Below are 26,851 nucleotides of genomic sequence, written 5' to 3'. Positions count from 1 at the left end.
TTTTACGCCGATGACACACAGATTTATTTATCGGTTTCTGAAGATGATCAAATTCGCGCCCGGGTGATACTTCAGACATGTATTCAAGATGTTAGCGATTGGATGTCTTGTAATTTCCTACTTTTGAATGTGTCGAAAACTGAATTTGTGTGCATGTCGTCTCGGAGATTCTCACAAGACTCGTGTCCTTTGTCTAGTATCGCAATTGGTGAAGAATTGGTTAGTGCTTCGTCAAGTGCTAGAAACTTAGGTGTCTTGTTTGATTCGCAGCTGTCTATGGAAACACACATTTCTACTATTTGTAGATCTGGATATTCCCATTTAAGAAATATTAATCGTATTCGTAAATCATTATCCCAATCTGATACTGAAAAGTTGGTACATGCTTTCATATCTTCTCGCTTAGACAGCTGTAATTCACTATTGTCTGGTCTCCCTGTAACTAAGATAAAACCTCTTATTCGTGTACAAAATGCAGCAGCCCGCCTTGTCACTCGTGCTCGAAAATATGACCACATTACAGACATTTTTATTAAACTTCATTGGTTACCAGTTGTACAAAGAATCAATTTCAAATTACTTTTACTAGTGTATAAATCTTTGTATGGTTTTGCCCCAAATTATCTATGTGAATTAATCGAATTTTATGTACCGAGTCGTAGTTTAAGATCTGAATCGAAGTTTCTTATTAAAACTCGTCAGATGTGTAGTAAAAAGTCCAAGGTGTTATACAAAGACCGTGCTTTTGAAAATTTAGGTCCTAAACTTTTTAATGAATTACCTCTGTCTGTTCGTTCTAGTCCTTCAGTAGACATTTTTAAATCCAGACTGAAAACGCACTTATTTAAATGTGCTTTTAATATTTGACTGATTGTTTATTGTATCAGCGCCTTTGATCTTCAGATGTTGGAATTGTTGCGCTTAATTAAATAGAGTTATTATTATTATTATTATTATTATTTGTTTGTCTTTTATGAGTGAAATAAAATATTCGAAAATTGAATAAGTACTCTATAGCATGTAAGCTACTAGAGGGGTCTTATTCTCAGTGATATTTTGAAAAGGAGGTCAACTGTAATATTATAATCACATTTACTCAGAGAACAGACAGGCAAACAATAATCCTCCACAGAAAATCCGGGAAGTGATGTGTCCATATTCCCCATCAATACGGATGTAACATTATTTCAAAAACTGTTCAAAAATATCAAAATACGGTAGACTGAAACGTTCGTTAAGGTTTTATAGCCTGGTGTTACTTTTATTAATACAGGAAATTTCACATTATCAGTGTGAATAAGTGGAAATCTCTGCCCATCTGCCTCAGTTGCCATGGTGATGGATGATGTAAAACTTTATCCTCTTAGCTACGACAATAATAATATCACTTGATCTGTATGTAGATGTGATTGTTGTCATTGTCATCAACTCTCGCTTTGATGAAAGAGTATGCCTTAGAATGTAAAATTACATCTACATACCAGTGAATAACACTTGGATTGCATAATATTGTGTAATACTGGTGCATGTGAAATGATAAAATTGTAAAGTTTTGTTGTTGATTTTGGAGTTACTCAGATTATATCACGCTATTTCATAGCAGTGGTACTGGATTTTTTTTCAGCCACAGAGCTTTAATGTATTTAGTCCTGGGTAAGGTCCTAAAATTCTTAAATCACTATTGCTAAACGGTTAATAGGTTTTAATATCAGAATGAAAGTTGATCAATCGTTGTCTGAACAAGCATTGTTATTTCAATATTGAGCGTAACTGACAATATTAAAATGCTTTGTCCACTATTTCCGCTATACGATTGACGTCACAGAGCGATTAAATGTACGTAATTTGAATAAATATTCATGAGCTCGTTTGGACAAAAGTAAACACAAAGGAGAATTTAGTGACAGATTTATAGGGAGCTAAGTACTTTATCAAAGTGTTGAAAATGCTCGGTCAAAATCTGTGCCCAATGTTAAATTACTTTCTCACATAAAAATAGACACATTTAAAATAACAAAACCCAAAAATTTCTTTTTTGTTAAATTTTTGTTCAATTAAATTTTTCTCCAGATGGTCTGAATTTGAAAATTAGTTCATTTTTTGATCAAATTTAAAGAAAAAAACTACGCAAGTGTTCACGCTTATCGAAAGCACTGATAGAAATCTTGTCAAACCAAGTCATATTTTAACACTATTGGGGTAGTGTGAATGACATTTTTGGTTGGTTAATGTATGCTTCAATTGGAGATGCACTTGATAAATAGACCCAAGTACATTATAATATTTTAAGGAAGAGTTTTTGGATTAAAAAACAAAATACTTAAAAACGTGACTTCATGATGTGTTTACATTGCAAATTCATCGGCTTATTTTCTCCATGTTTGACCTGGTGAGGGCACACTTGTCAAATTCTGTCAGGAATGTACTCTTGTAGATCGTTTGTAATCTGTGATTTCAGACACACATCATTGCCGACTGATGAGAACACCAGAAACAGTTATTGCTATGCCAGGAAAAATTTAAGGGGATAAAAAATTATAATAATAATAATAAATCTGCATTACTGGGTTTAACCTAAGATAAAACAATAATCTCATCCAATAATCAGCAAGGATAAAGCAAAAATAAGAATACATTTATTTGGCATAAAGTACATGTTTGTTTTACAGTTTCATCTGAGCTTAGGATAGATATAATTTTACTGTTGAGCGCTGTGGTGTAAAATAAATAGAATATCTTGCATCTTAGCCTAGAATAGCCATTTAGAATGTCCTTCCCAGTGCACTCAGGAATGGTCTGGTCAATCGCTACATAAGTTTGTAGATGGCACAGAATTCTGTATCATCACTGATTGGTTGTCTCCATGACTTATTGTACCATGGGTACTTGCTTGTGCAGACTAACTCATACGTAATGCCCACTTATAACCCTCCACACAGATTCACTAGTCTATTTCATGATAATAGGCAGGATCAACGTTTGGTAGCTTCATAAAAGCAGGAATTTTATTGTTTATGAACATTTTTCTTATAGTACAGTCCAAATCAAGCACCATCAGTATATGAGAGGCATCATTATATGCCACACTCCAGGTATGCATACATTTTTGACAATACAGTCACCACAATTGAGCACAATACATGATACCGGTAGTACAAAAGTTTAAAAAAAAATCCTTTTATTTTGAAAACCAATTTTTGTTGTCATTATTCGTCACCATATTGCTATTTAAAATTATTTTTCCACTCACAAAGTGTGAGACTTGTTTAGCGCTAGGTATGACAATTGAAAAAATATTCAATGAGATTCTGTTGATGCGGCTCTCATGATGCGCTTCCTCTTTGATTGAATGGCAGTCTCAAGGTCAGATGTTCTCAAGGTTAGATCCTATGAATTGAAGACTGTTTTAATAGACTTAAGAAGGACATCAAATGCCAATAAAATACATTCTAATAAAATTCTGAATCATCCACTCAAAAATGGTTCAGGGTTACACCGTCCTTGTTATCGACTTTTTGCTTCCTTCGTTGAAAATCTGTGTTTTTATTATTTAAAATAAAGGTTCTAAAAATTGACAAGGGTTAATTGTTGCAAATGGCGTATTTTGACTTTAGAGAAAATTAACGAAGAAAAGGAATTTCAAATTTTTTTTTTTAAATAAAAGAAATACCGTAATATGAATTTGGAAATCTAGAAAATTCTAGTTTGTTTGAAGCTTTTTGTCACATTTCTTCTCCATATTTGTTTACAAAATAATTTGTTCAAGACCTTCATTTATTTGGTCCTTTTAATTTTAGAGCAATGCTGCATGTGTTTATTTCTTATAAAAAGATGTAATATAAATGAGAATGTGTAATTTATTATTGTTTCTATATGTTAATGGTTATGTTGGACTGGTTTCTCATGCACTGAAAAAAAGCGCACAGTTGAGAATTTCTATTTATTATATTCTTATACTTTGATGTACATGTGGGCTGATTGTTTTGATACATATGTGTATTAATAGTGTATTTTGTTTCATTTAATGAATGTCATGACTGTGAGTCTAATTTACAATAAATTTTAATATTCAGATATTTAAAATTAATAATAATTATGTATCCAACCTGACCATAGAGGGCAGTGTTAGAGTATGCATGGTTATTCTCTCGTGGAATCAAAAATATATTATTAGGTTGATGGAAATTGTTGTAATATCTTCTGACATGTCTGTGACACATCTTGTAAACTAGATTAATTTTAAGTTCATTGTTATCAGCACATATGACTTCCACGTATCATTGCATAGAATCCATATGATGTGACTAATTTAATGATACATGTAGTCATCTTTTTATGCGACTACACCAAGTACATGTACTAGAATCACAATTTTATAATGTGTATAATTCAAAATATTTAATTTGAAGTATTTGTTTTATTTTAGGAAAAGCTGTAGCTGATGAAGAAATTGACAGGCTTGTTGCTAGGGCGCATATAACAAAAGATGGTGTTGATGGAGGTGAGAACAAACTGAAATTTCTCAAAATATTAATTTTTCCATCCATATACATGTAGGCCATCGCACTGTGCTGTCATTCATTTGCATATTTGCAGACCAGCATGCGAATGATAACTGACTCCTCATCTGTTTTTACTGTATTTACTCTATTAGAAGCACAATATTTCTGTATTCCAACAATTTCATTTATTCAATCATAGATATATGACTTATTATATATAGATCAATATGGCAAATACAAAACATGTATATCTATTAGCAACAATTTTATCTACAGTTATCTTTCCACCAGTCAATAAATATAATGTATCATAATATATATTTTTAATGTACATTTAGCCCTCAGCTAATTTAAATGTGAAAAACAACACATGGTGTCAGCAGACTATTAAATAAGATAATACGTTATAGGGCAACCTTTGAAACCTGTATATGAAATGGAACAATTCTTGCATTTTATTAATATGTACTATTTTTGATGCAGTGTGAGCCTGGTCAGATGCCTTATTACGATCACATTAAAATGTGTCAATAATCACACTGTGAATTTCTAATCGTCTTTAATACTGGGGTATTCACCTAGATTAATCTAGATTGCAATATTCTGAATACATGTATTTGAAAAAAGCTGTTGCTTCCGTATGGGTGACAGCTTGGTAGAACCCATACAATAACAAAAGCATAGTAATACATATTAATCAGCAAAATTCAGTCCAAGAGCCCCAGAGTTTAGTGGCATTTGATTTCATCTTTGATTTCACGCAAAAACCGTAGAGTAATATGCAGGATATTTTGAAGTCCAGTGAAGCAAATATCGACTATTGTCACTTTAGCTATACAGAGATCACTTGCTCATGATGGCGGTGTTGGCTTAATGATGATGTTAGTGATTCTATTGGAGATTGTAATGTTTAATACAGGGTCCATTGCGTTGGGAAAAAACTTTTGAAATTCTTTGCATATCCTCAGAATTTTGATGAGCTTTGGTGAGGATGTTGGCCTGTATTAAGGGTCAAAATGTCTTGGGAAAAATGCGAGAAAGTTTAGGAAATGGTCTAGAAAAAGTCTTGGAAATCATTTGGCTCTTGGTGCTATGGACCCTGTTATCTGAGAGGCATGTAATAACAATATTAATGCAGCCTGAAAATGAGCCGTTGTGCTCTTGCACTAGGATAATTTGCCTCTATCACAGAATACAAATTTCTATTTGCTGTGATAACAGATGTTTGTGTCGAGGGTTACATCCCCAATGCATTGCCCATCTTTCAAATTGATGATGGCAATTATAAAAAAATAGACTGTCTAAGTAATTGACTTCAAAAGAGACTTCAAATAACAATCAGCCTCTGGAGATGAATACATTGTGGGCAATTGCATATTGAAAGGTTTGAATCGAAAATATGGCATTACCTTCCATTTAATGAGATTCAAGTAAACACAACAGTGAGCAGATGAATTCTAATTCTATCGTACCAACATACTGAAATGCATCATGGGAAATTACATATCGTAAACAGTAAATCGAAAATATGGCATTACCTGTCATTTAATGAGATTCAAGTAAACACAAAAGTGAACTGATGAAATATAATTCTATCATACAACATACTGAAATGCATCATGGGAAATTACATATTGTAAACCGTAAATCGAAAATATGGCATTACCTGTCATTTAATGAGATTCAAGTAAACACAAAAGTGAACTAATGAATTATAATTCTATCATACCAACATACTGAAATGCATCATGGGAAATTACATATCGTAAACAGTAAATCGATAATATGGCATTACCTGTCATTTAATGAGATTCAAGTAAACACAAAAGTGAACTAATGAATTATAATTCTATCATACCAATATACTGAAATGCATAATGGGAAATTACATATCGTAAACCGTAAATCGAAAATATGGCAGTACCTGTCATTTAATGAGATTCAAGTAAACACAAAAGTGAACTGATGAATTCTATCATACCAACATACTGAAATGCATCATGGGAAATTACATGTCGTAAACAGTAAATCGAAAATATGGCATTACCTTCCATTTAATGAAATTCAAGTAAACACAACAGTGAGCAGATGAATTATAATTCTATTATACCAACAACATACTGAAATGCATCATGGGAAATTACATATTGTAAACAGTAAATCGAAAATATGGCATTACCTGCCATTTAATGAGATTCAAGTAAACACAACACTGTACTAATGAATTATAATTCTATCATACCAATATACTGAAATGCATCATGGGAAATTACATATCGTAAACCGTAAATCGAAAATATGGCATTACCTGCCATTTAATGAGATTCAAGTAAACACAAAAGTGAACTGATGAATTATAATTCTATCATACCAACAGACTGAAATGCATCATGGGAAATTACATATCGCAAAACGAGAATATGGCATTACCTGCCATTTAATGAGATTCAAATACATGTACACACAACAGTGTACTGATGAATTATAATACCAACAGACTGAAATGCATCATGGAACAGAGAATATATGAATTATAATTCCAACATACCGACAGACAAAAATGCATCATGGAAATTAAATATGTCATTACCTGCAAGCCCAGATTTGGCTTTGTCGAGCAGAGCTTATCATATGAGTTATTGTCCAGCACATAATGTTGCACAATAATGCTCAGTGTTGAGCATGTCAAATAATCTTCATCACAGTTCAGGTCATGTTGAGAATATTGTGCAGAATGTTACGCATACTGCGCATAATGCTCAGTGTTGAGCATGCCAGACTTGTTGAACTTATTGTCAAGGATATTCAGCATAATAATCATCGTTGAGTGTTTGACTTGATGTTGAACATAATATATATAATGTTGAACATATTGCACATGCAACATATTGCGATAATATTCAACAATTTTGAGTTATTTTTCCCTCATTAAATTAATATTGCAAGCAGGAAAATGACATGATAATAGAGTTATCACAAGAATACAACAAAGTATGCATTGGCAGTAGAGAAGTACATCAACCTCCGCCTACACATCAGTCATTATGGTGACCATACTGCCTCTGTGCATACTTTGCGGTATTCTCGTAATAACCTATGTAATGTCAATAAAATCAAGTCAATAAAGGCAAAATAAAGTGAATATAAATTACATTGACAAGAACAAACATCAGTTTAACCAAAAGTGTGCAGATATTATTAAAAATCAATTAAGCGTTTTTTAATTTCAGAAAATATAACCAGGAATATGTTTTTAATTATTGTTGACCATATTAACTCACTATGGTCTGGATACTATGTTTTACTCTTACATGAATATTTAATATTGTTGTGTCATGAATATATTGAAAGGGTTTTTTTTTTTTTTTTGTCTAACAATTCTGAATATAAATATAGTTCTCATATTCCATTTTCTTTTTAAATTCTTTTCTCTGAGTTTTTGATTTATGAGTGGCGAGTGGTTTAATAGTGATTGAATAATAATCTCTGCCTACCTTCTTTGATCACAGACTACATTGGGACCTATGAAGTATTAAAAGTGATATTTTTGTCGCCCACGTTAGTCATAATACTATACACTGCTAATGCATTAACTCAATTTTTGACACCTACGTTTGGAAAATCAATAAAAATGCAATTATGAAGAAAAAGGGAAAAGGAAATCTAAAAAATGTCTTTTACGAATTGTGATTAAGATGACCACATTCGGCAAAATATCATGCACAATTAAAGTGATAAAAAATCAATAAAACAACTATTCCGATGATATTTAATCAAAAAGCTTTTCTTTGTTCATTACCGATACTATGAAAACGTGTAATATTTGATATTTTGTAAAATTGAAGATCAGCATTCATTGATGAATTTTTGATGTTTTTCATTATTTTTATTCCCTGCTTTCTGTGTTTTCTTGGTCCTACTACACACACATACTCTTTTCTCGACATGCAATTTCTAACAATTTGAGCGTTGGTGGGTATATATTTACTGGTCTCTAGATGTCAATGTTTATCTATAATTAGATAAATGGTTTGAATTACATCAGAACTGATTTTGTGTGGATCTTACGACAAAACTGACCCTTGACTACTGTGGAGACAGGTCTTAATGAAACAATCCTAGTTCTAATTGGCTGGAAAGTGATTTCTGAAGGGCAAATAAAAATGTTGCTTCTGATTTTCTTTGTTTTATTTCTCATTTTTTTTTGTTTAATGTGATTTTTCAAATTCTTCAACTAGAGAGTGAATTTTTTTTGGTAACTTTTTAGCTTCACTGTCGGCAAAGGGGACAGAGTGGAGCTGTTCATGTTACTGATAGTTCATTGTTTTTTAATTTCTTCTCAGAAATGGCAAATCTGATTGATTTGATACTTGGTGTATATGTACATTGGGTGGTTTCTAATTTTGATGAAATATTTTTAGTAAAAAGTGCTATTTTTTAGTACCGTACTTCTTGTAAATGGCTAGCCTAATTTCTTCAACATTCCTTTACATGTAGACACCTCAAGTGGGTCGTAGTCAGATTTGGTGAAGAAAGCAATTTTTTTAGACTTCTTTTTGACTCCCGTGTGCGAAGCACAAAAGGGAGTCTTTGCAGTTACCATGTCTGTATGTCTGTATGTATGTATGTCACTTTTTTTGTTCCACCGTTATCTCAAGAACCACTAATCAAATTTTTGTGAAACTTGGTACATAGATGCTCTGGGATAATGCGCAGATTTGATTAGTTTTGGGTAAAAATCTATGAATATTAATTACCTAATTTGCATGATAATTAGCTGATTTTGTGCTGTTCCAAGACTGTTCCACTGATATCTGAAGAACCACTCATCGGATTTCAATGAAACATGGCACATGGATGCTCTGAACTAATGCGCAGATTTTATTAGTTTTGGGTAAAAGTCTGTTAATATTCTTAATTACCTAATTTACACAATGATTAATCAATTTTCGGCTTTTCCACTGATATCTCAAGTACTAATCATAACATTTCAATAAAACTTGGTACATAGGTGTCGTATGACACTGCATAGACCTGATAGTTTTTAGGGTAATATCAGTGCATATTAATTACCTAAATTGCATAATTAATTAATTTTCATCTTTTGATATTTCAAGTAGTAATGATCATGTTTCAATGAAACTTGGTGCATAGTTACTTGAGGACTGTGCAGAGACCAAATTAGTTTTTGGGTAAATATTTATGCTTCTTAATCACCTTATTTAACATAATTAATTAATACTGATATCTCAAGTATTGATCATCACATTTGAATAAAACTTGGTACATAAATGCTCTAGGACAATAGACAGCCTGATTAATTTTGGGTTAAAATCTGTTCATATTGATTCTCTAATTAGCATAATAATTAATATTTTTTTGGTTCTAATCACATTTCAATGAAACTTGGTACATTGTGCAGACCTTATTAGTTTTACACTTAAATCTGTTCATATTAGTTACCTTATTTGCATAATTAGTTTTCAGCTATTCCATCAATAATCTAAGTAATTTTGAATTAATTTTTAATGCGTCTCCAAAACTCTCAGCACACGGGAGTTCTTTCTAAGCTTTCTTTGATTAAAACTGTTATTACCCAATTGCTTTGATATTTTATATGTAAACACCCTGTACCTCTGACAGATTTGTTCATTTTGTGACGATGAGTTTAATTTTCTATTTTCAGTGAAACTTTTGGTAAAAAATGCCACTTTCAACTGTGCATCAAAGCTACGTCAGCAGACAGACTGCATGTTTTAAATATACATGTGCATCGGTGACACTTCATTGCGACTCAGAGGGCAGAGTCAAAACACCCGAGAACCTGTCTTTAATTTGAATTCAAGGAAGTAAAATCTGCCTAATCTAATATGCCTAATCTAATTTGCCTCAATCACCCTGACAATAATTAGCCAGATCAGTTTCAAGGATAAAGCTGTTTAGTCTGTTTATAGTTAGATCATGTCAAATGCATGAAGCAGCAGAGTGGGAGACAATAGCGTTGTCTGTATACTGCCCTCTCTAGACTTCATTGGGAGAGGAACCTTGCTAATGAGTTTGTTGTGGTATGTGGCGGACGAAGGAGTTGCAGGTGGTTTAAGCTTGCCTTGCATTTACAGAAAATATTGAACATGTACTAATTATTAAAGCTGTCACAAGGTTGAATGCTATTCCACATGAACGATCCTGTCCATGAAGGACTCCACTCAGTACTTGTGATTGTGGGTTCTTTTTACCTGCAAAAAGCAGGGCCACATGGAATTTAGGGTAACCATAATAATAGAATATTCAATACAGAATGTAATCTTACTCTCATGTAATGGAAAGGCAATATTGGGAAAATAATAGATTTAATATACTCATAAGCAAACGTAACACTGAATAATTAATTCCCAAATAATATAAATTTAATAATTACTGTCACAGTGTTTAATTAGTCTGAGAAATATATTTGATTCTGGTGACAGTACATTTTCGTTTTCTTTGATTGTCTGTTAATTTTTACTTTTCCAGTGCCAATTCTGCTGAATATTCAGTAGTTTACTGTATTTATGCAGAGACTTCGTCAAATGAATTGACTGTCATCAAGACGTGCAGTCAAAACAAAAATGTGGTTGTTTTTGCAAAATGTTTGCTTTATTACCTTGCCCGTACCATCAAAGATGGAAGGGAAAGGTATATTAAGGGAAAAATTTTGTCCGGCGTTGTCGTCGTTGTTGTTGCTGTTGTTGTTGTCGTCGTTAATAATTGTTATTGTGTGCATAATAACTTTACTAATTCTATTCCAAACTTTATCAAACTTGGTCACCTTATTCATCAGTATAAAGTCTTCCCTGAGTTTGAACAACAGATGTCCTGTATGAAAATATCATGCAAAAATTGAGAAAATCTGATAAAATATTTTGACTGTTTCTACTTGACTGATCACTGGTGATACACATCAAAGATCACTGATCTCAGTGGAAATATGCATTGTTGTATGTGTTCAATGAAGCAAATGATTTATCTTGTAATAATATCCTTGGTAATGTATCTCAGAATCCCATACTGGTTTCAAAACCAAGTCATGGAGAGATTGCACAGTCTGATACACATTTGCAAACCTACCAATAAAATCTTTACAGAAAACAAGATGTCAGAAAATCAATATAAGCATGGCTATGTACTGGGTGCCAAACTTTGATCAAGATCTGAAGCTAATAGAAAATCTGTTTAGTCAAAAGTTATCAAATCAAAAACAATACATAAAAAATACATTAAAAGCAAAACATTTCATCCACATTTTAAAAAGAAAATTATTCTAAAATATATGTATTCTGTATTTGACAAACAGTTCATTCGACAAATGAAAACTCACAGGAGTATGTTTCAGCTATTAGAACAGAATGATAGAGTTTTTATAACACTAGTTTAAAAACGCACTTCAGAGATTGCAGTGTTTGAAGATGTAGTTTCTCAGGAGGCAACAGTACTGTTGACTTCTCCCTCCACTGGACACCAACTATTTAAGTTGATTTGCATACAAAGCAGAGCTTGCAACATGATAGCTATTCATAAAGGGTGTTTTTTTTTACTTTTCATATAATACAGTAGTCACACAATGAGGCAGTTCATATTTGTCTCAGTGAATCATTCATTTTTGACAGACACCTGTACAAAATACTTGAACTAAAGCCAGCTAAATTTTTCTGTTATCTTGCATGTTTTATGAATCTATTCACATCTAAATGCAGCACTTTTTTTTTTTGCAATGAGACATTTGTTTTTATTCTAAATATCTCAATTACTTTCAATAAAGCTGGAAATTATGTTCCTTAAAATAATTAAACAAATAAGGCACCAATGTTTTTGTAAGATATTTACATCTTTTAAGGACATTCGGTTGACTGATTCCCCACTGTTGGTTCAACCCCAAAACTTGTTTGTATTCAAAATTAATTATGACAATGCATATTTATATTGAAACAAACTATGATAAAGGGAATTATATTATATAACAAAGGGCAAGGTCACCAGAGTTCAACTATGTTGTCAGATTGTTTTTTATTTTGTTTACGTTCTAAAGTTGCTCTTTTTCAGTAAATCATGAGAATATGACAAATAAATGGGAATTGTTATATTTACAGATACCGAGCAGGCAGATATCAATTTAGAGGTTGAACAAGCTCAACAAGATGGGGACGTGAATGCGGCTGTTGACTCCCAAAATGATAATAGTGATGATTCGCACAAGACCTCCCAATCATCTACCCCTAAAGTCCAAGAGAAAGATACTGACATTAGTAATTTCTTGTTCTTAGGTAAGTATTATTCATGTTTCTATCAATCAAAATACTGACACTGTGTTCTGTAATGAGGCAATGCAGCTGCACTGACGATGTGATTAGACGACCCTTTATGCATCAAGTATGCCCAGGCCAGTCCATTCACAAATTTCACCTATTCGCATCTTTGTCATGATCAGTATGATGTCCATTACCAATGTATCATTTTATTTCTAGATTTATCATTCAATCACTCAAAAAGATTGAGATTTAAGCATTTTTTGCGGTTTGCATAATGACTGGAACCGTCATAGGCCATTTGTGTACAATAGAACACATTCAACAATCTATTATTTACTTTTTTCAGGCTATAGAAATATCCATATCATTTGTGATTACCGCTAAAGTGGCATTGATCCTCACTTACAGCTCGGATTTATACAAATCAGTAATCTCTTGTGTCTGCTGACATTAACCCAAGAGAAAATATTATGGGAATTATTAAACACCCTTTTCTCCTTGTCTTATATGAAAGTTTATAGTCATAAACCCCATGTCTAAAATATGAAATGTGAAGTTTACTTTCATTATCAATTCTCAGGAGAGCACTGTTTTAAGCTTTCACTTTTATTTCAAATTATCTACGCCCACCCGGATACCGGATTTAATGTTGTCATATTTATTGTCTTTTTCCTCCCACACAGTAATTGTGATATGTTGTAGTGCCCTTGGAGTTATTGGATTGATTATTGCTGGTTACTGCTGGTACAAGTAAGTGTTATTTATCACCTGGTTATGGTTGGTTGCTAGTGTTACCGGTAATAGGAAACCAAATATTTGGTTATGATTGGTTATTAGTGTTACTATGAAAACAAATATTCATATGTACTGTTCAGTTGACATTTTTGAATAATTTGACCCCTTTCACCTTTTGAAGTTTTTCAAAAATTAGCTCAAGACATGTACTAGTAGCAAATGGGAAAAATTTTGTTTTGTTTTGTTATTTGCTCTGTTTACATTGTGACTTGCTGTATGGGAAAAAAGTAAAACACAACCTGTTCAATTATGAAAATATATGATAAAACATGTTTTGTTTTTTGGAAATATACAGCGATACAAACAAGTTCTCACGTGAAAACACCTGCACATTCACTTCAACCCCCACCCATATTTGTGAACTCTATTGATCAACCATTCACTTTTGGCATTTATGTGGAAGGGCAATAAAATATTGATATACTCTCCATAAGTGAAACACAAAGATGTTGGACTGAATCTCTCATAATCACATGTTAATGATTTGTTCTGGCCATCGTGTGTGTAGATCAGACCATTTTTAATTTTTTGGTGAAAATATTTATAAAAAAGATTTTTTGGTCAAATTTTAAAAAAATCTTTACTGAACCTGATGGGTGAGGCTGTGAGAAATGAATGCAGATACTGTAGAATACTTTATTTTCGCTATTTTCGCTGGAGGGATGATTCTGTGAAAATAAAATCCAGCGAATATACTTTTTTTCTAATATTTCACATTAAACTCATCAAAAATCAGTGAAAATAAATTCCATACAAAACGCCCAAAAAGCCTTTTCAGCGAAAATTAATTCCAGCGAAAATAAAGTATTCTACAGTATAAAGGTCATCCCCATGTATTGTATGATGTCTACAGAGTCTGAATTGACCAGTAGAAGACTGGTCTCTTGATGTTATATATGCACTAGGGACTTTATACTGATCTTTCAAGTAAGCCATGTTCATAGACAGTCTGCTTTGTTTTGACAATTGTGAATTGTATGATATATGTACTTTTTCCTCATTGGTTTATTGTTGTCCTATTCCATGAACATTTTAATATGTATCAATATGTATTGCGTAATTGTCTTTGTAATTAGCTGTGAAAAATGTAATCCAGCATTACAAACAAAGGTAAGTTGGTTCAATACAAACAAAATAATCCACCAATTCAACCACTGAGGGCGATGTCACATCAATATACTTTTTTTTATACACTGGCTGATATTGAACTTCTACGTAATGGTTTCCATGGGGATATGTGTATCTGGAACACTATGCCATTATGATAATGAAATCATAAAATCCAATCTTGTTAGTTTTGATTTGCAGAAACTGTGCTTATAATGATGACCGGGTCAGAAAGGTTATTTACCTTCCTGTATGTGCATCATTTAACAAGGCAGTGTATAGGAAATCTGTTTTATGCATTTTTATGTTTTTTGAGCATTAAATCAAAACAAGTACTTGCCTTATAGTATTATTCTTCGATTGAGAACAGCTGTAACCAATTATTTTAAACCTTGAGTTTTATTTGATGTGTAGCTGTCAGTACTGTGTTGTGTTCCTGTTCACAGTGCATGAAAAAAATCAGTGTTTTTGTTGTTGTAATGAAGAACGGATTCTACATGGAATAAGATGGACGTTTCTCTCACCTGGCTTAGTTGCTCTTTTGTGCACTGTTATTATAACTGGACTTTCTCTGAATGAGTGTCAGTTGACCTAATAATTGGGGGGAAAATGGCATTTTTCACTCACATAATTTAGTATTTTTTGAATTCAAGTTAGTGAATATATAAATATTAAATAAATATTTAAATAATTAATTAAATAAATAAATGATTTCTTAGCTCTGACAGCTGGACAAATTATGTGCTTAATTATTTTTTTTTTTTTGCGTGTAATGTTAGGTCTAAAATTATGACATTGCTGTCCTATTTGTGTACCCACCACGTAATTAATAGTAACCTTAAAAATTTACAAATAACTCTGATTTTAATGTAAAGTAGCATGCACTTATTAATAGAGCAAACACAGTATTGCCTAATAAAGCAATGCATTATACTTGAGTTAGATGCAAGCTACTGCTATTGAAACAAATTTGATATATACAGTCTCAATTTCAAAACAAAATGGGATCATAAAATATAGGGGCGCAGTAGTGGCTACTCAAAGAATGTAATGACCTTGGAGACATTACTTGAAATATTTTGTGGGCTAGGGAAGGCAGTCATTACCTCATTGTCGACTAAATTGCTTTAAAATACCCTATCAGGCATCCAGATTGTTTACTGTAATTGTAGAGACTGTTTTTAATCAAGTTATATTTATATAGCTACTAGGTAGCCTCAATTACCCATTGTGTATATTTGAGAAAATAATTAACAAACAAGAAAATTTGGGCTGAATTTCCTCCCTCTTTTATTTTGAACATTTTTAGATTTACAATGTATAAACAAAAAAATTAACTCGAAATTATTACCCCCTCATAAGTTTTATTTACTCTGCACTAAAAAGGGAAAATTCATGTGCTAATTTATAGAATTTAGAAATGACTAACAAAAATTTGTAATTTAGCACAAGAAATCATGCTGAATAGATATTGATGGAAAAAGAAAAAACAAATTTGTTTGGTTGAAGTACTACTGTCAGTTATTTAAAAATGTACGTGCATAACTAATTGAGATGTATTCTCATTAATGTTGAACAAGATTATCAAGCAGTAGTGCATGAAGTACACCGTTTCCAAAGTAACTAAAAATAAATTGATGAAGAAATGGAAAAAATTAAGTACATCGTAAATGTTAGCAGAGAATTGTGACAGCAGATTGGTTTGGTGCCATTTATTGAAGTCATCATCATGTACTACAAGACTATTTTCTGATTTCTGGGTGTCGGTCCTTTGGCGTTGTAGTGACTTCTCATACAGTATCTTTTCAACCAGTGCTTTAGAATTAATTAATAAATACCCCCGGTACTTCATCCAGTCAGTATAAAATTGTTTTGTCCATGTACAAGAATTTGCATATTTTGCACTATGAATGTTGGATATATTCCATTCTGAAGAGCTTGGGACCAACCATTATTGTCAAGGGGGAAAGAGGGTGTCTGATATTAAAAAATCTCTGTTGTAGTAAATACTTAGGCACAGGAGTTTATTTTCTGATTTTTATTAGGGTATACAGAAACTACCAAAGTTGACAAGCTGCTGTAACTTGTTTGTGAGCTTATTAACATTTTATTTGATATTTCATTCTGGCCGCGTTCACCTCGCTTCATTAAACTGTATCAACTAAATGCCAAAAGCATTTTATGTCTGAATTCCATTCCACGTTACAAATCACTGTTAAATCAGGATTTTAGAATCTGAGGGAAAATCACCTCAGAAATAATGAGAATATTCAAGAAGTTAGAAAATAATAATCGTGTGTGTCTTTGGCTACTCTATATTATTGATTGATTCGTATGCTAATTTTGTTATCTAGAGTACTTCCTGTCTTTTCCTGCATTTATCTTGGTACTTATAGTTGTCTGTTTATTAAAACTGTTCATATATTGCATTCCTTTGAAGTTCAATACTTAAAGCATCTACTACAAAATTTCCCCAAAATAAGCCGATTCAAAAATCGTCTTGTATGAACACTAGATTTTGATAGTGTCAGTTGTGTGCTCACTTCTAAAAAAAATACATTGTAACTATTCAAATTTGTTCGTACAGATCTGTAGTAAATGCAGACTTTTTTGTTATTTTGTTCAAATTCAACAAATAAATCAGCGAAAAATATGTAAGAATGTAAGAATTAAATGCTCCTTCAAAATGTTAGTGGGCAAAATTGCATTCAAAGAGTTAACCCTATATGAAGCTACATAATCAGTCTCCATGACAACAAGCAGTGTCAAAATCTCAACTAATATACACCTGTTTGTAATTAATCACCTCATTGTCAAAATCTCTCTCTTGTTTTCTTTAGAAGCAATTATGATTAAATTGTTCGTATGGTATTTCCAACATTAAAATGACTGCGTCATTATAAGCACATATAATCAACACATTAACCTACATATATATACATATGTATATGTATATATACTATGTTGTTGTTAAATTAAGAAATACCTGTCTTTATTCAGAGAAAAATGCTTTTCTCTCTCTCTCAACAAAAAAATGGCCATAGATTTTTGATCAAAAAAAATTTTTCCATGATAATTGATCTGTGTCACTGAGCATTTACGAGTAAACGTTCGCTTAATTGTCTGTCAAAACATAGATTCAGTTCGACAGACAGGGAATATTTAACATTCCCATGGATATCGTCCTGACATGTCTCAGGTAAACCGACAAGTTCAGTCATGTAGTAACTAAAATCTCTGTCCAGATCACTCCTTTTTTACAAAATGTGTAACTGTTAAAGTGAGTCACGAAGCAGAGACAAATCCAAATCGGCCTGTCCACCTGAAGTTGTACTACGGATATGCAATAAATGCTAGATCAAATGGTCGGTTGAATTATGCAAACCAGCATACAGGTAATACATGTACATGCTCTTCTAATAGAGTAAATATGGTACTGACTATGATGTGTGTCATAATGGTTAGCACATCCACCTATTATCAAGGAGATGGTTGGTTTGGCTTGTCAATTTTGATACAAAATGACATTTTTGACTTCTTAAAAACTACTAGCTTGATGTTTTTGATATTTTGAGGAGTACATATTTTTTGTGAACAATTTTGTTGATGAAGACAAACTACTTTTTTTGTCTTATGGGTATGCACTACTTAACTTGGCTACCACAATATTCTTGTAAAATAGCGGAGTTATTTCAATATTTTGAAGCAAAACCACAAATAATGGCCGAAAATCTATTTTGTGGTGGTGGGGCGTTTTACCTTATTTTATTCTGCCTTTGTTTTTTATCACTGTACATGGCGTGTTTCCAAACTAGTTGACCCCTGGGATGCACGCAATGAATGAAATGATCCATTTCAACATTTTCGCATTGTTGACTATCCTGTTACGTTCCGAGAAAATAAACTTACTCGTTTTTAACACCCACAATTAGTACGCTGGGTCATCTGTTTAAATTACTCTCCCTATAGACATCTATCACAAGTTCAGGAGTAAATAAGCTTGAAACGAAAAAAAGTCTGTATTCTGCTCCATGGCTTTCCGTAACACTTTTATGTCCCCAGACACTTTGCATGCAATCACTGACTATCCGCTGCGTGACCTCTGACCTCCATAATTCCATGGAGTATAAATCTCTTTTACTAAAACGAATTCTGGAAGAAGATTGAAAGAGGAACATGTTTTTACGCTAATGCAAATTTGCGAAGATTACCTCCTGTCAGTAATGTTAAGTGTAAAAGCCTACGGGTGTTTTTTCTTCCGATTTCTTATTTCCGTCAGTTCGTTTCTATAATAAGCTAATCTTTCTATCAGATTTCGTTTGTAGAATATGCACTCGTTTGGTCATGGGTAAGCTACAAGCTCTACTGTACAGAGATGTTAATGAGATTTTTTTATTTTTCATATATTGGCATCTGTCCTAAGATTATGAATGTTGTCGAATCAAATCATTTTGACCCTTATATAGGAGGTAGAGGGAGGAGAGGGATGAATCTTTTATCCTAAATGATGCAATGTTAACATAGAATTAACATAGAAATTCAACACTGCAGTAAGTGAATGTATGGTTACCATGATTTAGGGGTTTAGTTGTTTGGGCTAGGGTATCTCTCTTGCTCTCATTCTCTCTCTCTCTCTCTCGCTCTCATTCTCTCCCCTTTTCTATACTAATGGAATGTACCATCTCAGCAAACTATGCATTATTTAACTTTTCCAATCAACTTCAAAATTAAACCCGCAGCCAAAACTCAAATTTAGTGACTGGGCTAGGGTATCTCTCTCGCTCTCATGCTCTCCCCTCTTCTATACTAATGGAATGTACCATCTCAGCAAACTTTGCATTATTTAACTTTTCCAATCAACTTCAAAATTAAACCCGCAGCCAAAACTCAAATTTAGTGACTGGGCTAGGGTATCTTTCTCGCTCTCGTGCTCTCCCCTCTTCTATACTAATGGAATGTACCATCTCAGCAAACTATGCATTATTTAACTTTTCCAATCAACTTCAAAATTAAACCCGCAGCCAAAACTCAAATTTAGTGACTGGGCTAGGGTATCTCTCTTGCTCTCATTCTCTCCCCTTTTCTATACTAATGGAATGTACCATCTCAGCAAACTATGCATTATTTAACTTTTCCAATCAACTTCAAAATTAAACCCGCAGCCAAAACTCAAATTTAGTGACTGTATATTTTATTAAACTTGTAATGTTTTGCTCAATTTAGTATAAATAAATTCATCGCATGTGAAAATAAATCACAAATTTCAGCAGAAGTTGCGTTAACTGAAGAAAAAAAAAATCTTTGTTTCGGGTCTCAGGTGGTCAAGCTTGGTTGTCGTGTGTTTTAATCTGTCACGTATGATTTGAGTTGACAGCGTTTCTCTGCCGTATAGTGTTTTAGCTCACACCACGTTGGTGACTTCTTGGTGGCCTCTTAGATTATCGTTTCAGTTCTGGTGTCTTTCTCCTTAACTCTTACATTGATATGATTGATTCTCACTTTTTTTTAAATGCGATATTTTATCAGAAATCAAATTTCAGTTTACCACGAATACAGTAATGATGTGACCTGGGATAAATAAAGAGCTGCTTTAAGTGTGACGCGTCGTTGATTGATGCCGACATGTAATATAAGTCTAATTAGAAATACAATATTTCTCTCTTAATATTTAACCGAAAATACTTGTAAAGTCGCAATCAATCATCTTTTACATGTTGAGTTTAAAAGACCAAAGCGATATAATGAAGATAACGTAAGGGTCTGTTTCATGCAGTGATGTCAGGCTGTATTTTGTGTGTGAAAAAGATGCTACCGTACTTAGAGTGTTACATGTATATTCCAAACTGCTGTAAAAGATGGTGGTCATCACGCAACATGATTTTCAAACAAACATGCATTGTTTTTGTCGCTATGAATCCAACATCAAGTACGGCAGAACGAGCACTGCTCTTTAATTTCATGAGAGACAAATTTTCAATAATTTCACGAGTCGATAAAAATCAGGAAATTTTGTAGCAGTACAAATTTACTAAGATTCTACGAGTGTCAATGACTTTTATGATATTTTGTATTCACTGATGCCATAAAATAAAAAAAGTTGTTTTGAATCACTGGGATAAAATCACCTCTTCACTCGCAGGTTTACACCCACATGCGAAAATTAGCTTCAATTTACAAACTTATATACCAAGTCCATTATACAATATTGTATTTCAAGACTTGGTATACAAGTTCCTTGGAACAATGCATAAGTTTTGGATTGAAATCTATGCATAATAATTGCATAATCATCACATTTCATTGAAATTTTATTTATAGATGCTCTGGGGTAATCCACAGACGTGATTAGTCTAATAATGAAAATTATGCATATTGATTATCTAGTTATTAGCCTATTTCTGATATCTCAAAAAGTCGGATTTAAATTGAACTTGTGGTAGAAGTTTTCTGGAATAAATTAGACTGGAAACCACAGATGTAAAATGAAATGTATTTTCTGTAAGTATTATAAACTACATGTGTGTGGATCACATTGTTTTCACATTGTGAATTTCAAATAGCAGACAAATATTAGTTGCCAAGCTCCTTCTTTGAAAGGCTAATTAATTTCATTATGTTTCCAATACTCTCAGCACAAGGGTGTTCTTTCTAAGCTTTTTTGATTTTTCATTGATTCTGGTAGGCAATGTGTAAGTATTTTATTTTTGTGTGTTTCTCTCAGTCTGTTTAAGGTTTCAACACATTGCTATTTGAACGCAATCTTCTTTGTTGTGTTCTCAGTCGTCAAAATACATAAGATGTAGTCATTCAATGTAAGTTCCTCGTATGCCTTTTTTTAAAATATATAATAGCCATCTGGTTTTTCAGGATTTTTTTAATTTTTTTTTTCTTGCAACGTCTACGCTTTTGTAATGCCTATAGCACTTCCTAACAATCAGCGGTAATGCTACAGTTGCAGTATCTCAACTGTGATGCAAGCCTCCCAAGTGTCTAAATTATAGTTAACATCTGTCTGTTCAATTTTTGATTTGTAACAATTTATTTGCAGAGTACAGTGGTGGTAATTCTTTAAATTTCTTTAATATTCCAATCCTTTAAGTTGAATTTCTTATCAATAAAAATAAATATGTCTGGTATTTCATTTTAAGTTGTTAATGAAAACAGTACTGGTTCTCGCATTTGTAATTGCTTTTCAAATAAAAAACATTCCTGTTTCAGCATTACCACTCTAACCACCTTGAATGTTTTTGACTCCTGTGTGCAAAGCACACAATGGGAGTTTTTCCATCAATATCTCAAATACAAGTAATTTTGAATTAATTTTTAATGTGTCTTCAATACTCTCAGCACACGGGAGTTCTTTCTAAGCTTTCTTTGATTTTTGGTTTTCTTTCTTTTTTCTTTTTTTTGTTTGTTTGTTATAAAAATAATATTTATCATATTAAGTGTGTTTTCCTGTATGCTTATTTCCTTAGAAACAAAGTAATAATATGGATCACTGACGGCCATTTTAAATTTAAAAGAAACAAACAAGCTGCTTTAATTTTGGCTCTGTATTGATTTTAAAAAATTAATACTAAAAAAAGTGAAAATAAAGTAAAATGTCTTTGTTATCTGACTGTAAAAATCTTATATACATGTACATTAAAATGATTTTTTTCTTTCTCAAACTATGAACCATGTACTACACTTTAGTGTTCAGAACACGAATTACCAAATATTTGCTCCAATTTTGTATTGATTAATGAGCGTCAGTGTTAACCGTGTAAAGTGTCTGACTTGAATAATTTTATGTTCACTGATTTGAAACTAGATTTCTATAGAATTATTGAAGGGTATATAAATCAGTGTTAATAATTACTTGTATAAATCAAATAACTCTTGTATAACAGTCTAGGCGAGGTGTTATTTTTCTTGCTACATGAATAGGCAACCATATTATCAATCATTATTTTCATAGGGCTTGATTGCCGTGGAATCGAGGAAACTGAAAATAGTTTCTCTTTTTTTTTTTGCATCATTGAGTATCACCGCTTTTGGGGAAAATAATTGATTGTAATTTGCACTGAATATTGTTCCTCAACTAAAAGATTATTTGAGGGAAAAAGATTGTCAAAATCCATTGTGATGTGAATCTTTATAAATGTCCTCTTTCACAAGTAGTCATGCATCAGCACCCTTCGTTAAAATTGTGATTACATTTGTCATCATATGGTTGTCGACAACCTGTCAAAATATATCGATTGAGAGAGAGCAAGTGTGGGATAATAAGAAATAACTTCTACTATATGTTAGGATGGAAGTACATGTCAAAATAATGCTCCAAAGCTGGTGAGATAAGAATGCTTTCTTATCATTTCATTAGATATGTTTTTTTCAACTGTCATTGCTTGCATAACTTGATGAATTTGTACACGTACTAGTATTTCTTTCTGTACATGAGGTGTTTATCTGTCATTCCTGCATATGTAATGAGCTAATTTGAATTTGTTTCCTCAGCAGTATGTCTTTGTGGTTTTGGGCCACCATACTATACTGTGAAATGTGTTTACACTTTGTGTTTGTTACTTAATTTTCACTCCTTATGCTGCACTAATCATGGTGGCAGTGTTCATTTTTTTCAGTTTTTGTCATAGGTGGCATATATTTTCTACCTTACACCCATAGACTCTACAGTAGTGTGTCATAGGTGACATATATTTTCTACTGTACACCCATAGACTCTACAGTAGTGTATCATAGGTGGCATATATTTTCTATCATACATCCATAGACTCTACAGTAGTGTATCATAGGTGGCATATATTTTCTACCATACATCCATAGACTTTACAGTAGTGTATCATAGGTGACATATATGTTCTACTGTACACCCATAGACTTTACAGTAGTGTATCATAGGTGACATATATGTTCTACTGTACATCCATAGACTCTACAGTAGTGTATCATAGGTGGCATATATTTTCTACTGTACACCCATAGACTTTACAGTAGTGTATCATAGGTGACATATATGTTCTACTGTACATCCATAGACTCTACAGTAGTGTATCATAGGTGGCATATATTTTCTACTGTACATCCATAGACTTTACAGTAGTGTATCATAGGTGGCATATATTTTCTACTGTACACCCATAGACTTTACAGTAGTGTATCATAGGTGACATATATGTTCTACTGTACACCCATAGACTCTACAGTAGTGTATCATAGGTGGCATATATTTTCTACTGTACATCCATAGACTTTACAGTAGTGTATCATAGGTGGCATATATTTTCTACTGTACACCATAGACTCTACAGCAGTGTATCATAGGTGGCATATATTTTCTACTGTACACCCATAGACTTTACAGTAGTGTATCATAGGTGACATATATGTTCTACTGTACACCCATAGACTTTACAGTAGTGTATCATAGGCGGCATATATTTTCTACTGTACATCCATAGACTTTACAGTAGTGTATCATAGGTGGCATATATTTTCTACTGTACACCATAGACTCTACAGTAGTGTATCATAGGTGGCATATATTTTCTACTGTACACCCATAGACCTCACAGTAGTGTGTCATAGGTGACATATATGTTCTACGTACACCCATAGACTCTACAGTAGTGTATCATAGGTGGCATATATTTTCTACTATACACCCATAGACTCTACAGTAGTGTATCATGGGTGGCATATATTTTCTACTGTACACCCATAGACTTTACAGTAGTGTATCATAGGTGGCATATATTTTCTACTGTACATCCATAGACTCTACAGTAGTGTATCATAGGTGGCATATATTTTCTACTGTACACCCATAGACTTTACAGTAGTGTATCATAGGTGGCATATATTTTCTACTGTACACCCATAGACTCTACAGTAGTGTATCATAGGTGGCATATATTTTCTACTGTACACCCATAGACTTTACAGTAGTGTATCATAGGTGGCATATATTTTCTACTGTACACCCATAGACTTTACAGTAGTGTATCATAGGTGGCATATATTTTCTACTGTACATCCATAGACTCTACAGTAGTGTATCATAGGTGGCATATATTTTCTACTGTACACCCATAGACTTTACAGTAGTGTATCATAGGTGGCATATATTTTCTACCATACATCCATAGACTTTACAGTAGTGTATCATAGTGGCATATATTTTCTACTGTACATCCATAGACTCTACAGTAGTGTATCATAGGTGGCATATATTTTCTACTGTACATCCATAGACTCTACAGTAGTGTATCATAGGTGGCATATATTTTCTATCATACATCCATAGACTTTACAGTAGTGTATCATAGGTGGCATATATTTTCTACTGTACACCCATAGACTTTACAGTAGTGTATCATAGGTGCCATATATTTTCTACCATACATCCATCCTACAGTAGTGTAGGGTTTGTGCTACATTTCACTGTTATCAGGAATGTTCATGTACTTTAAGCCACTGCACAGTTCTTTTAATGGCAAGTATGCAGCAAGATTAAATTGCCTGCCACGTAATAACCCCGAAGTAATCCAGTGTATTTGCAAGACAACAGATGTCGTTGACAAATCCTGTTTTCCCGATGAATGTTTCTACTACTTTCATGCATACTGCATCTTTGAAGCCTTGTCTTCTGCCGTTCTAATAATTATTTCACTCCCATAATCGCGTCATTGCCTCAGTTGTTCATCAGCAGGGGTGACTGACAATTTCTGTAAAAGCCAAGAATACCCAAAGAGAAATAGTTGAAAACTGATAACGAAATAATGCTGTTATGTAATTATGCCTTCCTGCTGTATGTGTTCTTCATAGCTCTCTTCAGCTGAAGGTCGGCAAAGAGACAGAAATGCAGTTGATAAGATACTGCTATTTGGCTTCATGAATAAATATGGTTTCTGTAGCAATACTATGAGGTTATTACGAGGATACCTCAAGGTATGCCTGAAGACAGTATAGTGGGAGTATCGGCAGACACGCAGCATTGGTCAATGTGACGGCATACTGTCTTATTTTTATACATCTTTTCTTTCCAAGGATACATCATGAGAATGCCGAAATTCAAAAAGTTTAGAACAGAATCAGCAAACTTCTTTGTGTGAAGTCCAGTCAAACCCTGGTGGCAGCCATGTTTTTTTTTTTTATTAGACACTTACTTGCGTAGTCGTTCCATGTTTGGAATTCACATTTCGTAATATTCAACATTACGGCACGCTGTAACTTATGGTGTTACAGTGACTGATAATGAATTTTATTACAAAAATACCACTCTTGAAAAAAAAAATTTCCACCCTAGGATTTAGAGGATGCTGCACTATAGTTCACATATCATTTGCATATTTTAACATAATTTTGTGCTAGATTGGTTATATTTCCAGGAGTTCTGCACTTGTAGGAAATCTCATTAATACTGTCTTGAAATTGACTGTTATAAAGTTGATTTGCTCTTTATGCTTTAGAAATGATTAATTTCTGGCTTCATTGTGCACTTACCGGTTTGTTGTAAAAATGTCCGTGGTATACAAGGATTTTACTGGAAATACAATTATTGAGAAAGTGAACTTAGTTAGGGCAGTAATAAGTGCTTGTTGCTTGTGAGTACCATTGTGTGGGATAGTAATGACTCCATAAAGTGAACAGCTATGGGTTGCTTAATAAAAGAAGAGCCTCTCTGCTTTTTTTTTTGCCCAGGTTAGTGGAAGCCTAGTTTTGTGCACATCTGTGCTTTATCGTATTTAATGTAATGTATATTTAATGTATTTTTTACCAGAATAGCTGTTTAGGGAACATTACATCATCTTGTCAGAATTCGACCATGTAGTTAGATTGTTTCTCTTACTCCTCATTGCCTTTAAGTTCTTTAAGTTTCCCTCCCTCTCTCGTTCCTTCAAATTGGTTTCCCTCCCACGCTCCTTCACCACCTGCCCCTCGCTCTGTTAGACTGTATTATTTACCCCTAACCTAACCCTCGCCTACCCCTCAGTCTCTTTCAACTTCTTATCCCACCACAATCATTAACCAGTGCTTTAGAAACAGACTTGAATAATCGATTAAAATCTCAATCACAATCTATTCAAAAGAAACACTTAGGTTTGTAGTGATTAAGGTATAAATGGGGAAGTTGGTTTCAGTACTAGCAACCATCTCTTA

General features: G+C 33.0%; 1 protein-coding gene across 2 annotated transcripts in view; it reads left to right on the top strand.

Annotated features, from left to right (window-relative positions):
* The window catches only part of LOC100375894 (neural proliferation differentiation and control protein 1-like), an 89,244-nt gene that overhangs the window by 38,403 nt on the left and 23,990 nt on the right, over window positions 1-26,851 (top strand). For both annotated transcript variants that reach the window (XM_085492425.1, XM_085492426.1), the window contains exons 2-4: window positions 4,427-4,501; window positions 12,629-12,802; window positions 13,471-13,537. In XM_085492425.1, coding sequence (XP_085348551.1) covers window positions 4,427-4,501; window positions 12,629-12,802; window positions 13,471-13,537 — 316 coding nt within the window. The remainder of the gene's footprint in view (window positions 1-4,426; window positions 4,502-12,628; window positions 12,803-13,470; window positions 13,538-26,851) is intronic.

This window comes from Saccoglossus kowalevskii, chromosome 17, assembly GCF_978046115.1.
Source record: "Saccoglossus kowalevskii chromosome 17, keSacKowa6.1, whole genome shotgun sequence".
In the NCBI taxonomy this organism is placed as follows: Eukaryota; Metazoa; Hemichordata; class Enteropneusta; family Harrimaniidae; genus Saccoglossus; species Saccoglossus kowalevskii.
Note: the sequence above shows the minus strand (reverse complement) of the source record. Positions and strands in the feature narration are given on the sequence as shown.